Source organism: Euprymna scolopes, chromosome 2 (genome assembly GCF_053919585.1).
Source record: "Euprymna scolopes isolate OS-2025 chromosome 2, ASM5391958v1, whole genome shotgun sequence".
In the NCBI taxonomy this organism is placed as follows: Eukaryota; Metazoa; Mollusca; class Cephalopoda; order Sepiida; family Sepiolidae; genus Euprymna; species Euprymna scolopes.
The window spans coordinates 70669959-70686314 of record NC_136483.1 but is presented as its reverse complement, the minus strand read 5'-3'; the positions used below and the strand labels follow the sequence as shown (position 1 = coordinate 70686314).

General features: G+C 35.1%; 1 protein-coding gene across 1 annotated transcript in view; it reads right to left on the bottom strand.

Moving 5' to 3' along the window:
• Nucleotides 1–2439: 2439 nt before the first annotated feature.
• The window catches only part of LOC145292152 (podocan-like), a 99466-nt gene continuing 85549 nt past the window's right edge, over nt 2440–16356 (bottom strand). Inside the window, exon 2 of the mRNA XM_080138287.1 lies at nt 2440–4140. Within this exon, the coding sequence (XP_079994413.1) occupies nt 2486–4123 (1638 nt within the window). The 5' untranslated portion in view covers nt 4124–4140 and the 3' untranslated portion in view covers nt 2440–2485. The remainder of the gene's footprint in view (nt 4141–16356) is intronic.

The window sequence follows — 16356 nt, the reverse complement described above, 5'->3', positions numbered from 1 at the left end:
AACCAAAAACCACAAGAAAAAGATAACATGATACTTGTATTTTTTCGAATATTACAATTGTTTCGACATCAACCAGACAATTTTAAATTTTATGCCATTTAAAATTTTTCGTGGTGAACCTCTCATCAGATAAGTTGAAAAAATACTGGGTTAATACCTATTTTAACACATTTTCATTGTTATTCACTGTATCAAGGAGTGTGTACGATCTCATCGTGATTTTAATGAATTCACAACCGGTGTTGGAGAAATATTTTTTATGGCCCCTATTTTCGTATATCTGTTCTAAAATTACGGCGAGAATTGCTAAATATGGACTATTTGGAAACCGGACAAGATTCTGAATTAATGAGATTTATTGTTTATTCATGTAATTTATTATTTTTTGTGTTTTATTTGTGGTTCAATCTCAAGAAGTTCGGTTGGATTTTAGCGTCAATCTTTTATTTACACTTCGACTAAATAATTTATAAAGTCTCTTTCAAGGGGGATAACTCTTAATTACTAATTTAATTTATTCGAATAAAAATGGACGTATTAATTATTTTAGTCTCAAAGATTTACACTTAAATATATTAAATGTCATCCCGAGTTTCTAATTTTCTCAAATGGTTTTATATTTTACTTGATTTTAATATTAGACGGATTCTACAAACTTTAAATTAACTATTTTTTTTTTTACCTTTCATTCGATGTTTCGTTTGTATTTTCCTTAAAATTCCTTGGTGCTGGGTTGTTACTTAGAATTTATTTCTTAGGATTATTTTGATTAAGAATTATCAATTTTACAGTATATATATATATATATATATATATATATATATATATATATATATAAAATCGATATATTTATCTTGTATTTTAACCAATAAATTGCCCGAGACATTTAGGACGTTGAACTTTTACAATCAGTGGTATTTGAAGGTTCGGTGTTCAAGCTTCGAGGTCAATAAATTGACTAAATAAGGTCGGACTATTAATTCTTCAGAAGGCGAAATGCAATTGTTTCGTCTTTTCACAACTTATCAGTATGGTTAGACATGGCAAGCATATCAGTCCTGAGATTCCAAACTCGGACGTCAGATAATTTGCAACCGTGGCCACTAGTGTCGGCTGTCTTACGACATAAATTGACGGTTTCAGTACTAAAGGTGGAGAAAATTACGTCGCTTAAATTTATATTAAAAAAAAAGAATAAAGCAAAGCGTAGTCCACGCTGCTTATAATACATCAGACACGCATAAAGACGCTACGATATTACAGTAAAACAATTTAATGCCAAATGAATATTACTGTTGAGATCAGAGTTGTTTCCATAAGAGATAATTGGCTTGTGTTCGAGAGGGCGCTACATTCTTGTAATAAGGTATATATCTCCAATAAATTGTTTACTCACTCTAAAATTCGTTCTTTATATTTGAAAACTTTGATTTGCATTGATCAAGTATCCATCCGCATGCATTCTGTGTAATGTGCTCTTACGAACTCATAGCACTTGTGCACCCCCCCCCCACTCGACGTACATAATCGCCACTAACCTGACAAACAGCAAAATCCTACCCCTTTCCTATTGAGAGCATTAGATACCGGAGAGTCTTCTGCGCTAATAGTTTCCTTTCTTGGACTACTAGATTTTGGAATTCCTTCCGTGTTTCCTGCCGACTTTACAGAAGTACAAACGTACAGCGAACAGACATCTCGCTGCTTAACTTCCCATAATTCCCTGTTAGATATGATCTTAAATAGTAGCAAGTGACAATATGCCTTGTTTGAGGCAAAAAAAAAGAGAGTAAAAAATCATTGGAATCCAGCGTGTTTTGAAAATTATAGTAACTTTAATGTTCACAAATGTACACGGATCCATTCGCGCGCGCGTGCACACACACACACACACACACACACACACACACACACACACACACACACACAAAATACACGTACAGAGAAAAAATAGTTGTTTCTCTAGGAGATAATTGGATCCAGTTCGAACAAACGCTACATTTTTCTTATAAAGTATATATCTTCAATAATTTAAAAAAGTCTTTATTAAAATTCATTCTTCATAATTTTATAATCTGATTTGCATTGGGCGAAGTCCCAAGTACACCTCCACATGAATAAGTACTGGAATCCAACGTGGCTTTTAAACATCTAGTTTAGCAATTTTCACGCTCACAAATGTACACATACACACACAGACATACACACAAATGCACACGGTAAATGGAAACATTAAAAAAAAACACAGAGAAAAAAAATGTTAATTCGCATTGGCCGAAGTCCCAAGTATCCCTCCGCATGAATAAACATTGGAATCCAGTGTGGCTTTAAACCTCTAGCATAGTAATTTTCACGCATACAAATCGGCATAGATATCTGCACGCGCGCGCACACATACACACGGTAGATACAAACATTCAAAATTTATATAGAGATAAAAACGTTAATTAAAATTTTTATTCAATTAAAAATTGCCCTTTTTTTCTCATAATGAAATCGGTGAATTTATTGATACAACCAGACTGAGAGCAGCTATTATAAGGTTGGTGGAAGTGATGGCGGCGGTGTGGCCGGCATCGTCGGTGGAGTCGGTGCTCTCAGCGTGCCAATCACAAAATATACGCTCCGACGAGCCGCACAATCTTTTGAGGGCCAATCCTAAGGTTTCGTTCTGCAAGTCCGTGTTCTCGTACTGCTTGGGCGTCGTGCATTTGCCGAGGAGATGCTCGACTGTGCCACTATTGACGATCCGCTCCACGTTGCAGTCGCATTCGATCGGGTTCATGGTCAAGTTGAGCTCGTAGAAGGTGCAGCGCGGCGCCTGGACGACAAATGACACGTCGTGGATTCGATTGTCAGAAAGATCCATAGCGATCGGACGATGGAGATGGACAAATGCTTCCGGGGAAATGTGACGCACCTTCATGGAGCGCATCACTAAGCGTCGAGCTCGTATCCCCTGAAAAAAGTGCTCCCCTATATGCTGGAAATTATTATGTGAAACATCGATGAAAACGAGCTTTTGCAGTTCCTTCAGAGCCGGAATTGGCAACGATGGCAGTTTCATGTTCTTCAGGTAGAGTCGACGGAGACTGTCTTCCAAACCGGCGAACATGAATTCCTCGAAATGCATCGGGTTGCCGCTTATGTGCAGTTGCTGCAGCTTAAAGTTACCGTCAAATGAACCGTTCACTAAATGTGGGATGCGGTTGTTGCTGAGAAGCAGCGTGTGAAGCGCTTCCAGATTGCTTAAAGCGTGTATAGGAACGGCGGTTAGACCGTTGTTGCTGAGATCAAGCACCTGTAAAGAATTAGCGAGTCCATTGAAGGAGTCTTCGTGAATAGATGTCACCGATACGAACTGGTTGGACACCAAATGCAACGCCTGCAGATGTTTCAAATGCTGGAATGTGTTTTCCTGTATATAGCGAATTTGGTTAGAGTTTAGCATCAGTTTACGCAACTGGGTCAGCCGAGATATCTCGACCGGGATTTCGGCCAGAAAATTACCAGACAAATCAAGTTCTTTCAAGTGCTCTATACCGACAAAAGCTCCCCAAGATATACGAAAAATTCCACACGATCTCAGACTGAGTCTCTTCAGCGATAACAGATTCAAACCCCGAAAAAATCCCCCGGGAAACTGTAGCGGCCACCCACCATTATAGTCAAGAATTAGTTCGTAGACGTGTACGAGACCCTTAAGGTAATCCAACCTTTCATGAAAAGTAATGCCCATCTTCGTAAGCACCACCTTATGAAGGTGATGAGACAGAGGCTGGAAGGCATCGCTGTGTATTGTGACGTTTTCGCTCGCGCTGAAGTCGACGGCTTCAACGTTGAGAGCTGGAAATGCGCCCGGTGGCACCAGCGGGAAAGAGTTGTTCCTCAGGTCGATCAACCGGATCTTTGAGCCCTCGTTGAAAACCATCTTGGGGAATTTGCTGAAACCTCGCGAGGAGCAGTTAACCATGAGGAGAAAGTCCATTGTCATCCGGTCGACTGTGAGGGAACAGTCGCAAGGAAGTTCGGGAGGGCATTCCAGAATGGATCCACCTGCATTCGATAGGACGAAGAGATTCGCCACGACTCCCAACCACGTGACTAGTACGCCGGCCTTCATGGTGATTCATACTGCAACTAGAAAAAGAAAAAAAAATACTGCGTGAATAAGAAATAAAATTGAGACATTTTAAAATAAAAGAAAAAAAAAAAAGGAAATACGAAAATGAAAATTTTGTCTTGTATACCGATGACAGGATTTGAAACCGTTCCTCCGTGGGTCGGTATCTGAACAGCTAACAAAATTACTTCATTACAACGTTATACAGATGCTGGTGTAACGTTTTTTCGTCCGCGCTTTACATTTTTTTTTTTTAATGAAAATCGCTTCAGACAAGGCACGAAGCCGTTTGATATAAGAAGCTAAAAAAATACTACTTCAAGGTTTAAAATCAGTCAATTATAAGTATGATACAGATAGTTTCCGAAACAGAAAATAAAAAATTCTTTCGCCTTTGTCAGAAATATCGCTCAAGGAATGTGAGGACTAAACATAAAATAAGAGAAGTGAAACTTACGACGTTTACAAAAGTAAACTAGACGTCAGTTATAAAAAGGAAATTCGTTTTAATTTTAATTAATTCAATAATATTGTGGGATCCATGTTTGCGCTTGATATTTATAAAATAGAACATACGTTTTGCTTCTAATTTATTCATAAAAATAATATTGTGGGGCCTGCGTTCGCGCTTGATATTTATAAAAAGGAAATACGTTTTATTTTAATTAATTCATACCAACAATATTGTGAAGTCTGTCCAGGAGGGGTTAGTCTATTATGTTATATAAACGGCAAGTGCCTGTGTGTGTATACGTTATACATACACAAAGCACACCCACAAAGCTGATATATTCCTTCTCATCATTTTATCGTATAAAACACGGAGACAATCTTTGTGATATTAATTCTGTAGAGAGAAAAAAATTAATTATCAATATCTAAAGCGATTTTTTCCATCGACTTTTAGTATAAAATTATATATTATTTTAATAAGGGTTAATGAAAGAACATCGTGATGATTGGTAATAGCGGAAAATTGGTAGAAATTGATTATTTACGAAGATGGCTCAACAAGAGCTTTCTTATGTTAGAGTTGAAAATGACCATACCATATTCAGCTGGGAAGCACCCCTGTGGTATTGTGTTCCACAAACGTGCAGCTCTAGGAAAATAGCTTTGCTTATGGAATTTTCGTTACATTCTAGGTACAGATAGTTGGTTGGTTGGTTGTTTTTGTTTTACGGCATATCAACCCTTTTCGGGTTATTTAATGCCGAATCCAAAGATTTTGAAGAAAATTTTTTTTAATAGAGTATATTTGTTGTTTTCACGTCGGTTTCTATTTAACCCATAGTTAGGACCCTAACAGGTACTACCACTCCGGGTCAGAGTGGACTTGGGAGCAATGGTAATTAAAGGGTGGCTCCACACTCCCCAAAGCCCACAAGCTGGGGCCTCACCACTGGATATAGTTTAAGGTCATATCCAGGACCGGGTACAGATAGAGAGTAAGGGAAATTGATGACACTAGTCGAGTGTTTGCTGTGAATATTTTACAGAGGGAGGGTATATATTGAAGCTCAGTAGAGCACCTGTTATATAAATAACAATAGAGCAGAGATAGGTTCGCAATCGTTTGTATTAAATGCTATAATGTTAGTATTAGTTATTATTGTTTGTAAGAATGCACATTTAGAGTTAGACATTTTTTTTAAAAAGGGGATAGGGTAGTATATAACTCTGATACATGATGAAACGATGCACGGGCAAAAAGGTTGAGAACTACTGCAGTTAGTCTCTGCTGTCAATGAGTATCTCTAGACTGACTGCTGTTGCTACTGGCATTTCTGGAGATAACCGACAGCGCTGACATCAGTGACAGATTAACGAAAGGCAAACGTGATAGTTACCAAACATGACAGTCCAAGCAGCAAACACGTTGATTATCATGTTTCTGAATTTTTTAGATGAAAGATTGCTTATTCATATTATTTGGATTCTTCAGACTACTGTTCTCAACTTAATTGTTATTTTCACAACGTTTCAGTCGATGTAACCCACAACCTTCTTCATGTGTATCTCTCTGTCAAACTCGGGAATCTTTCTGCCGAACACGAGAATCTGCGCGGGATTTCGAACGGATTCCTTTGTTTAATCCACGGAGGTAGCATGCTCTTGTTCCGTCAGCTATAACTGGATAGAAATCCTAAGTAATTTGCAATTGCATTTTCAATGTCGCTCACACCGAGGATCGATCCTTCAACCTCCAGCAAAGAGTAACTTACAACTGAATTTTTCCAAGTACTCAACCCGTTACCCTACATATACTTGCACGCTACCCCTGTTGATTAAATAAAGAGTCCCGTTCGAAGTTGCGTGTAGGTTCCCAATTTCGATAGAAAGATTTCTGTGTTTGAGAAAATGCATCTGAAGAAGGTCGAAAGTTACATTTCACATTGTGAAAATAACAATCAGGGTATTATATCAATCAACGCAGAGATATTTCTGAACAGTAGCAAAAAAAATAAAAATAAATAAAATAATAATAATAAATAAAAAAAAATATAACCAAGTACGATATTCGAAAACATGCTGCTAAAATTATTCCCAACAACGACATAACTGTTTAAAAAATAAAAATAAAAAAACCCAAAAGAAATAAAAACTAAATTCGAACATCTTGTCATGACTCATACTCACGTGAGCAAGTTTCCTTGCGTAATTCGTACAGACCATTGCGCACTTCAAAGATGAGAGAGGATCAATTTACTTATTCAGGATCGGTTCTGCAGTGATCATAAATGCGCTAATACTCCGCAGCTGTGGTCATTTGATCACATTGACACACCTGTTCTCACTAGATCATCGAAGTTAAGCAACGTTGAACCTGGTCAGTACCAGATGGATGACCACTTGGGAATACCAGGCACTGTATGTCGGAGGACCTCGGCTCTTTCTAGCATGAACTGCAAAATCCTAACGTCGTCATCTCCGTGACAAGGATAGACATGCGACTGAGGACCGCTTGTGAATTTAATATCCTCTAGACACTTCCTCTTTCGGAGGAAGGCGGTTCAACTCGGTTAAGGTGAATGTCGCTGACATGATACTGTTGGAAAGAGTATACATATGTAATCCAACTTCTCTCTCTCCAGTTAAAATACTAACTTGTGGGTACTTGTGCAGTTAACGGGCCGCAATGAAACAATAACGTTATTATTAAGACAGCCATTCTTAACATGCGAAGAGGTCTTTGTTAATTATTTTGTATTTTCATCGGACATATTTCTATAATAGCAGACACCTCTGACATAGTAGATGAATTTATATGCAGGTCGTTTGTATTATTATTATTATTATTATTATTATTATTATTATTATTATTATTATTATTATTATTATTATTATTATCGTGTATATTATTAGGTCATAGATCTTTTCTCCCGTTAAAAATGGGAAAAACTTATAGTACATAGAGTTAAAATGACTGCATTATGTACACATTCTGTAGTAAATATGGAAATGTGATGACTAATCACTACTAATCCCTGACTATGCATCGAACGAATACTATAATACTTAATTCGCTGCTCTTTATAACAAACGTTCATACAAAATTTCACCCAGATCGACTCCGTAGTTTCCCCAGAAAACTTCTAAAGTAAATGTGCTATTGTGATGATTAATCCCTATTAATTTCTTGATGTACCTCGAACATACACCATAATACATAGTTTACTGCATCTTACCGTAAAGGTCCAAATAAAATTTCAGACAAATCGGTCTAGTAATTTCCTCAGAGATTTCTAAATGTGGTATTCTAATTCTACATCGAACGGATACCATAACACTTAATTTGCCGTATCGTATCATAAACGTCCATACAAAATTTCAGCCTGATCGGCTCAATAGTTTCCGAGAAAAAGTGGAACGGATAGACAAACACAAGCTAAGAAAAATATAATATAGATAGACAAACACAAGCTAAGAAAAATATAATATAGATAGACAAACACATGCTAAGAAAAATATAATATAGATAGACAAACACAAGCTAAGAAAAATATAATATAGATAGACAAACACAAGCTAAGAAAATATAATATAGATAGACAAACACAAGCTAAGAAAATATAATATAGATAGACAAACACAAGCTAAGAAAAATATAATATAGATAGACAAACACAAGCTAAGAAAATATAATATAGATAGACAAACACAAGCTAAGAAAAATATAATATAGATAGACAAACACAAGCTAAGAAAAATATAATATAGATAGACAAACACAAGCTAAGAAAAATATAATATAGATAGACAAACACAAGCTAAGAAAAATATAATATAGATAGACAAACACAAGCTAAGAAAATATAATATAGATAGACAAACACAAGCTAAGAAAAATATAATATAGATAGACAAACACAAGCTAAGAAAAATATAATATAGATAGACAAACACAAGCTAAGAAAATATAATATAGATAGACAAACACAAGCTAAGAAAAATATAATATAGATAGACAAACACAAGCTAAGAAAAATATAATATAGATAGACAAACACAAGCTAAGAAAATATAATATAGATAGACAAACACAAGCTAAGAAAAATATAATATAGATAGACAAACACAAGCTAAGAAAAATATAATATAGATAGACAAACATAAGCTAAGAAAAATATAATATAGATAGACAAACACAAGCTAAGAAAAATATAATATAGATAGACAAACACATGCTAAGAAAAATATAATATAGATAGACAAACACAAGCTAAGAAAATATAATATAGATAGACAAACACAAGCTAAGAAAAATATAATATAGATAGACAAACACAAGCTAAGAAAAATATAATATAGATAGACAAACACAAGCTAAGAAAATATAATATAGATAGACAAACACAAGCTAAGAAAATATAATATAGATAGACAAACACAAGCTAAGAAAAATATAATATAGATAGACAAACACAAGCTAAGAAAAATATAATATAGATAGACAAACACATGCTAAGAAAAATATAATATAGATAGACAAACACAAGCTAAGAAAATATAATATAGATAGACAAACACAAGCTAAGAAAAATATAATATAGATAGACAAACACAAGCTAAGAAAATATAATATAGATAGACAAACACAAGCTAAGAAAAATATAATATAGATAGACAAACACAAGCTAAGAAAAATATAATATAGATAGACAAACACAAGCTAAGAAAATATAATATAGATAGACAAACACAAGCTAAGAAAATATAATATAGATAGACAAACACAAGCTAAGAAAATATAATATAGATAGACAAACACAAGCTAAGAAAAATATAATATAGATAGACAAACACAAGCTAAGAAAAATATAATATAGATAGACAAACACAAGCTAAGAAAATATAATATAGATAGACAAACACAAGCTAAGAAAAATATAATATAGATAGACAAACACAAGCTAAGAAAATATAATATAGATAGACAAACACAAGCTAAGAAAAATATAATATAGATAGACAAACACAAGCTAAGAAAAATATAATATAGATAGACAAACACAAGCTAAGAAAATATAATATAGATAGACAAACACAAGCTAAGAAAAATATAATATAGATAGACAAACACAAGCTAAGAAAAATATAATATAGATAGACAAACACAAGCTAAGAAAATATAATATAGATAGACAAACACAAGCTAAGAAAAATATAATATAGATAGACAAACACAAGCTAAGAAAATATAATATAGATAGACAAACACAAGCTAAGAAAATATAATATAGATAGACAAACACAAGCTGAGAAAAATATAATATAGATAGACAAACACAAGCTAAGAAAAATATAATATAGATAGACTGCAAATGTATGTTTTGATTGCATTCTAGCTTTGTAAATCATTCCAGTTTTTATGTTTGTGTTTCTTGAACAACAACACCACCACCACCACCACCACATTAAAATCGGTATTCGGTTATTTCTGTTCATTTAAACCGTGCGTATTCCAGGTTTACGGGATCTGCATACTTGACAAAAAAAAACAAAAAAAATTTTGTAAAAAATATTTAGTTAATATCAGACATGACCATTTCGGGCGAAACAACATATTAGACCTGTACACATTTTTAAATATCATAATGTCCAGCTTTTACAGGCAAAATGTAATTACGATATGCTTCGCTATCAAAACATATGCGTGACGTGTTCAAACTCTGATATAATCAAAAGAATATCCACGCATTGATGAACAATGTGGATTGTACCCGTACATCTATAGAATTCACCATGAAAAAACATAATAACGAATCGTCTTTCCAAGATGTCTTGATAACTTTGTTTTATTACATGTCACCACTTATCAAGGCCCGAAAGCCACTCGAGGATAAGAGTTAATGAATGTACGGTAGTCACTGAGACAACAGTGTATTAATAGCGGTGGAAACGGGATAGAAATGGATTATTTAGGGGGCGGCTCAACAAGAACTTATTTATATTGGACTTGAAGACGACCATATTGTAGTCAGCTGGAAAGCAAACCAGCGGAACTGAGTTCCACAGGTGGACAGTTCTGGGAAAGAAGCTTTGTTCATGGGGGTTTATGTTTGGATTTATGCACAGATAGAGAGTGGGGGTAAATGATTGTTGCAGCGAGACGAGTGTTTTTTGTAATAGTTTGACTGGGTTTCTGATCAGTGACGCATTGAAAGCCAACCTTCACCAGACAATATATCCCATCCATACACGGTAGAAATCCCTAGAAACCGGAAAGCCTTCTATTCTAATAGTTTATTCTCTCGAACTGTTAGACTTTGGAATTCACTCACGAGTCCCTGCATCCCTGACTGTACTGGCATACAGAAGTTCAAGTGTAATGTGAACAGAGATCTCGATGCTCAACTCCCCAATAATTTTCCCCCAAAACGACACCCCTTGCAAAGAACCGTTTCGTTCACAGAAGAGCAACCGATATTTTTCTGTTAAACCCCGATCTTCCGTGGACCCATCAGAAAGCTAGAAAGTTCTCAATAAGAAAGCATACCTAGTGATGCACTACATGAAAATCTCTGAAACAAGCATCTCACATAGAATTCATCTTTAATTGAGAGAGAGAGAGAGAGAGAGAGAGAGAGAGAGAGATTTAGAAATAACTACTAGGAAAGAGCAGCCATTTTGTTTTATAAAGAAAAGCTATGAAAAATATGCACAATGTTTCCCAATAAAAACTGTTATAAGAGTTAAGATAGTTAATTTGGTTGAAGGTTAATAATATTTTCAATAGTATATATATATATATATATATATATATATATATATATATATATAAGAAAGGTTCTCAGCAAAACTCGTGCAGCTATAGAAGAAAAGTACAAAGAATGTTAATTACAATTGTAGCGCAGTTTTGATGTATTTTCCGCCTGCAAATCACCTAGCAACGTTCCTCTAAGATGTTTGGCAGGTAGATATGCGCCGGCAGGTAAATTTAGGTGTGGAGACACACCTTAAATGACTTGACTGATGCATGTATTTCCTTGCAGTTTTCCCATCTCTCTCTCTCTCCCATCTCTCCTCTCTCTCTAACTTCGTCCATGATCCCACATCATACTCTTTAAGGATTATAGCAAGTAATCACCAGACTACGAACCGTAGGCCAAACCTGGCCCACGTGATGATTTTGCTTGACCCGTGAATGAAAAAAATAAATAAATAAAAAATAACAAAACAAAAACAAACAAAGAAAAAACGAAACAAAACATGACATGACAGTTTCCAGGAATTGCATTTTACTTTACTTGACAAATTTAATCTTTATTGTCGGCCATATTTAAAATATACCGAAAGATTGATGTGGAGGGCCAAACACTACTTCCATGAAAATTTCGTCGGTTCAGAAACAAATCGAATTTAATTCCTACTCTTTTGTTTTCAAAATTGTAGCAATAATATTTATTTTTCAAAAACATAAAATACTTGTTAAAAATTCAGTTGTAAGTTATATTCTTCTGGAGGTTGAAGGTTCAATCTTCAGTGCGCGTGATACAAAGATAATTAGAATAAAGAATGAAAGAAAAAATGTTATATTATTTGGATTATTCGCACAACGTTTTGGTCAATGGAACTCCTGACCTTCTGGAGGTGTATGTTGATGAATTCTGGAATCTTTCTGTCGAATTCGGGAATTAGCACGAGATTATGATCGGAACCCTTTATTTAAAAACACGAGAATAGCATGCTCTCGTTCCGTCAGCCACAACCGAATAGAAATCTTAAGCAATTTGCAATTATACAATTACAGATCCGAGTTCGACAGAAATACACTTGAAAATGTTTGAAAGTTTCATCGACCAGAACGTTGTGCAAATAGCAGCAATTATTATTATTATTATTATTATTATTATTATTATTATTATTATTATTATTGCTGCTGCTGCTGCTGCACCAGAGGATCACCACACCCTTCAGCACATCCAGTTACACTTTGGTGTTGACTTTGAAGCCACAATCTTGCTCGTTGGACATTGTGTAACTTTCAGACATAACGGAAGGATCCAATCACTCTTGGGATTTGTACACAACTGGCCAACTAGTAGTCTGCAAAAAAACCCCCGGTTTTCATCAAACGGAAATGGAATCATGTCGTCTTTTCTAGCGCGACAATTTTATCGTTCCACCCTGTACAAACATCATCACACGTACACACAATTACACTGCGTCCTTTTGGATATTTTTCTTTATTGGTAGCGAGATATATTTCTTCTGTCAGGGATTTTTTTTTTTTCAGTTTTCATTGATAATACATTCGGGAATGTGATCCTTAAAAATGACCAAGTGTAACGACGTTACATCAGACTGACCCCCCCCCCGAAAAAACACACACACGCAAAAAAAAAAAAATACATGAGAGTAAATGAGTATTATAATCTAGATAGTAACGAGGTGCAGGTCATAATTGTGAGTAGATATCGAGTACGGAATACGACTGCGATTTTTGTGTTAATTTCAAGTTTGAGACTAAAATAGAAGTTATAAGGATGTTATTGTTTCGTTAAAGTAATATGATTTGAGGAATTTATTAAAAACTGATATGTTCCGGAAAGAGATATATTTGTTTGATGTAACTGATTGTGCTTAGTGGTAGTAATCAAGTAATGTAATTTAAATCGCTTTAATGGACAGTTGTTCGTAGTCCTAACTAGTAATATGCTTAAGCTTTAGGCTTTCAGTGTATCTCTAGACGTTTTTCTCAGATTGCTATTCTCGTTTGTATTCATGGCTTGCATCGGCCAATGATATTCTTGTGAAGAGGAACCCGGTTTATTTATATTCATTTCATCAAAAACAATTGTCAAAATTACGTCATTGATCGTGAGAAAATCGAATTTTTGTTGTTGTTTAAATATAAAAATTAAAAATAGGAGGGAGCAAGAGTTATGATCGAAGTGTGTGGATGTTCCAGCTTTTCTTCCCTCAGTTTGGAGTCGGGGAGCTGACTGCATCTCTAAAGCACGACTGTATCAAGAAATGTCGATATTCTATTATAATAACTTGTAAGCTATGAAAAAACTTTCCTATGTTTCTGAATTTTTCTGATAAGCATTGATTATTCGTATTATTTGGATTCTTCAGACTACTGTTCTCATCTTAATTGTTATTTTAACAATGTTCCAGTCGATGTAATCCCCGACCTTCTTCAGGTATATGTTGTCGGGAATCTGTGTTATATATTCAGTCTCTATAATTTCTAAACTGACTTTTGTCACTGTCTACAATATATACACCTGGCAGCGAATAAAACAAAACACAGCTGGTTTATAAAAAATATTTTGTTTATTTCACATTGACAACAGTTTTCGATTTAGTATGACGGTGTTGACATAAGTGAAGACGCTGGCGGGGCCGTGGTGCGGATGTTTTGGCAGTGAAGAAAAGTGTCAGCTTGTCCTCGCTCTGTGACCAACTCGTTGTGATCGCTTTCTGCTGTGTCGATTTATATAAAGATTCTTCTATCCTGGAATGTTTAATATTTCCCATTGGCTATTGTTTCAACTTTTTGACCGATATCCTCCCACATATTTTTAGTTAATTTATGCATTTCAATAGATAGTGGTGGAAAGCCTCATATTCTTTAAATGAAATTAATTTGCGTGTGCAACCCATCGAATGCCTCTCTTCCTGGGGTCCAATATCCAACATCTACACAGTGTTTCGAAAGGAAACCATTGTTTAATCCATGGAGGTAGCATGTTCTTATTTGGTCAGCCGTGACTGGGTAGAAGCCCTAAGTAATTCGCACTTGTATTTTGAGAATCGCCGCACTGAACTTCCAGAATGTAATTTATAACTGAATTTTACCAAGTACTTTATTCGCTACCCCACGGATCAGGTTCGACAAAATACATCTGAAGGTCAGAAGCTACATCGACCGAAACAGTGGGAATAACACTCAAGATGAGAATGGTAGTCCAAAGAATCCAAATATTACGAAAAAAATGTCTGTTTCGGTTCTTTACCTCTTTTGTAACCCCTTTCGTATTAAGGGGCCAGTAAAGAACGTATCTCCATGTTTCCTTATTTCTGTATGCGTGTGAGTCGTGGACCCTAATTGCTGACCTAGAGAAAAGACACAAGATGAGACGCTTCTGAAAGATCATAAATATTTTATACAAAGACCACTTCACAAATGAGGAAGCAAAGAACAAACCATAGATAGATACATACAGGATAGATGAGAGAAATGAACAAGTTCTATATTCTTTCAATTGTCATCCTGACGTTATGATCATTTTTTCTAATAAAAACTTTCATCTCTAATGCTAGATATTTGTCAAACGCCACGAAAAGAATTACGCTTCGCCAGTGTCCATACTAATATATAATTTATATATATATATAAGAAAACGTCTCAATCAACGAAGTTAAAAAATGAAATAAGAAAGAAAGAAAATCCCTCAAACTCGAAAGTTTAAGAGGCAGACAAAGAAAGAGTTGTGAAGACAACATTTGAAAGTGGACAGGAATGGCGCTGAGTAACACACTTAAGAAAGTAAAAATTGCTATGTTACATATTAGGGATCATACGTCAATGAAGATTAAGTTAGCTATTGTAAATTTTAACAAGGGTCACACTGAGTGCATGATAATAATCTAGCTCTGCAAAGCAGAATCATTTCCAGAGATGAGTGACGTAACGCTGAGACGGGGTACAGACGGTCAAACACCGTAGACAACACAGAATTACATGACGAATGACGTCATGTTTTCGATCTGGGACAAACAAAGGTTTTTCAGACTAGTCTCTCCGTAAAAGCTGTGCGAATGAGATACTGTCAATAGAAGCGAATGTTATCATGATGCCTATGTCCTTGTGTGTCACTCATTTTAGTTAAGTTATAAAGAACTAAATAATCAACTAAGTTAACATATGCTTATGTCCCCTGAGTCAATTTTATCCAAACAAAACCTCGAAGAAAACTCAGCGAACGTCTCCTGGTGTCGAAGCCCATTTCTATAGCAATCACTAGATAAAACTGTTACGATGAAGAGAAGTGGCGACGTCAGACAAGCACGTATAAACAGCCCAACGCGTATGTATAAAAACTTTAGTTGCTATTGAAAATGTTACAGGTGCCATATCAGTAATCTAGACCAGAGGACAGATGATGAAGAACACATCTTTATAAGAGGCTCACTCATTCAATATGTTATGCTTCAGCTGAAATAAAATTTCCATCGTAAAACACGTAAATTAAAAGGACGCATCTTACACTTATTTACACAACTAAAAAAGCTTCTGTTTATCTGTCACCCTCAATTTTTATGTGTTGGGAAGTTTAAAATTAAAAAAAAATATGAGCATATCGTTGCGAACATCACGACTGCAAATGATGCATCAAGTTTTTATGGAAATCGCTTGAGAAGGCATGGAGCCACTTGATGTAACGAGCTAACAAAAACGCAGAGACAGGAGATACTTATTAACCTTAGTTTTGAAAAGACTAAACTTGTAGATAGAAGGAAAACAGTGATTAGGAAGAGAGTTCCATAAGCTTGCAGTTCTTGAAAAGAGGCTATCGAAAAAAAAAAAAAGCTGTATTACAATGAAGTATTAAAACAGATTAAAATTGATGAAGACCATTAGAGCAACGAGTCAAACAAGCTGGAACAAAGGAAACAAGTAAAACATCAGTAAATTATGAAAAACACATGCCATAATAGTATTCATAAAATGTACTGAACGTTTTGAACGAAGTATATTACTGGAAAAGTTATGAGCG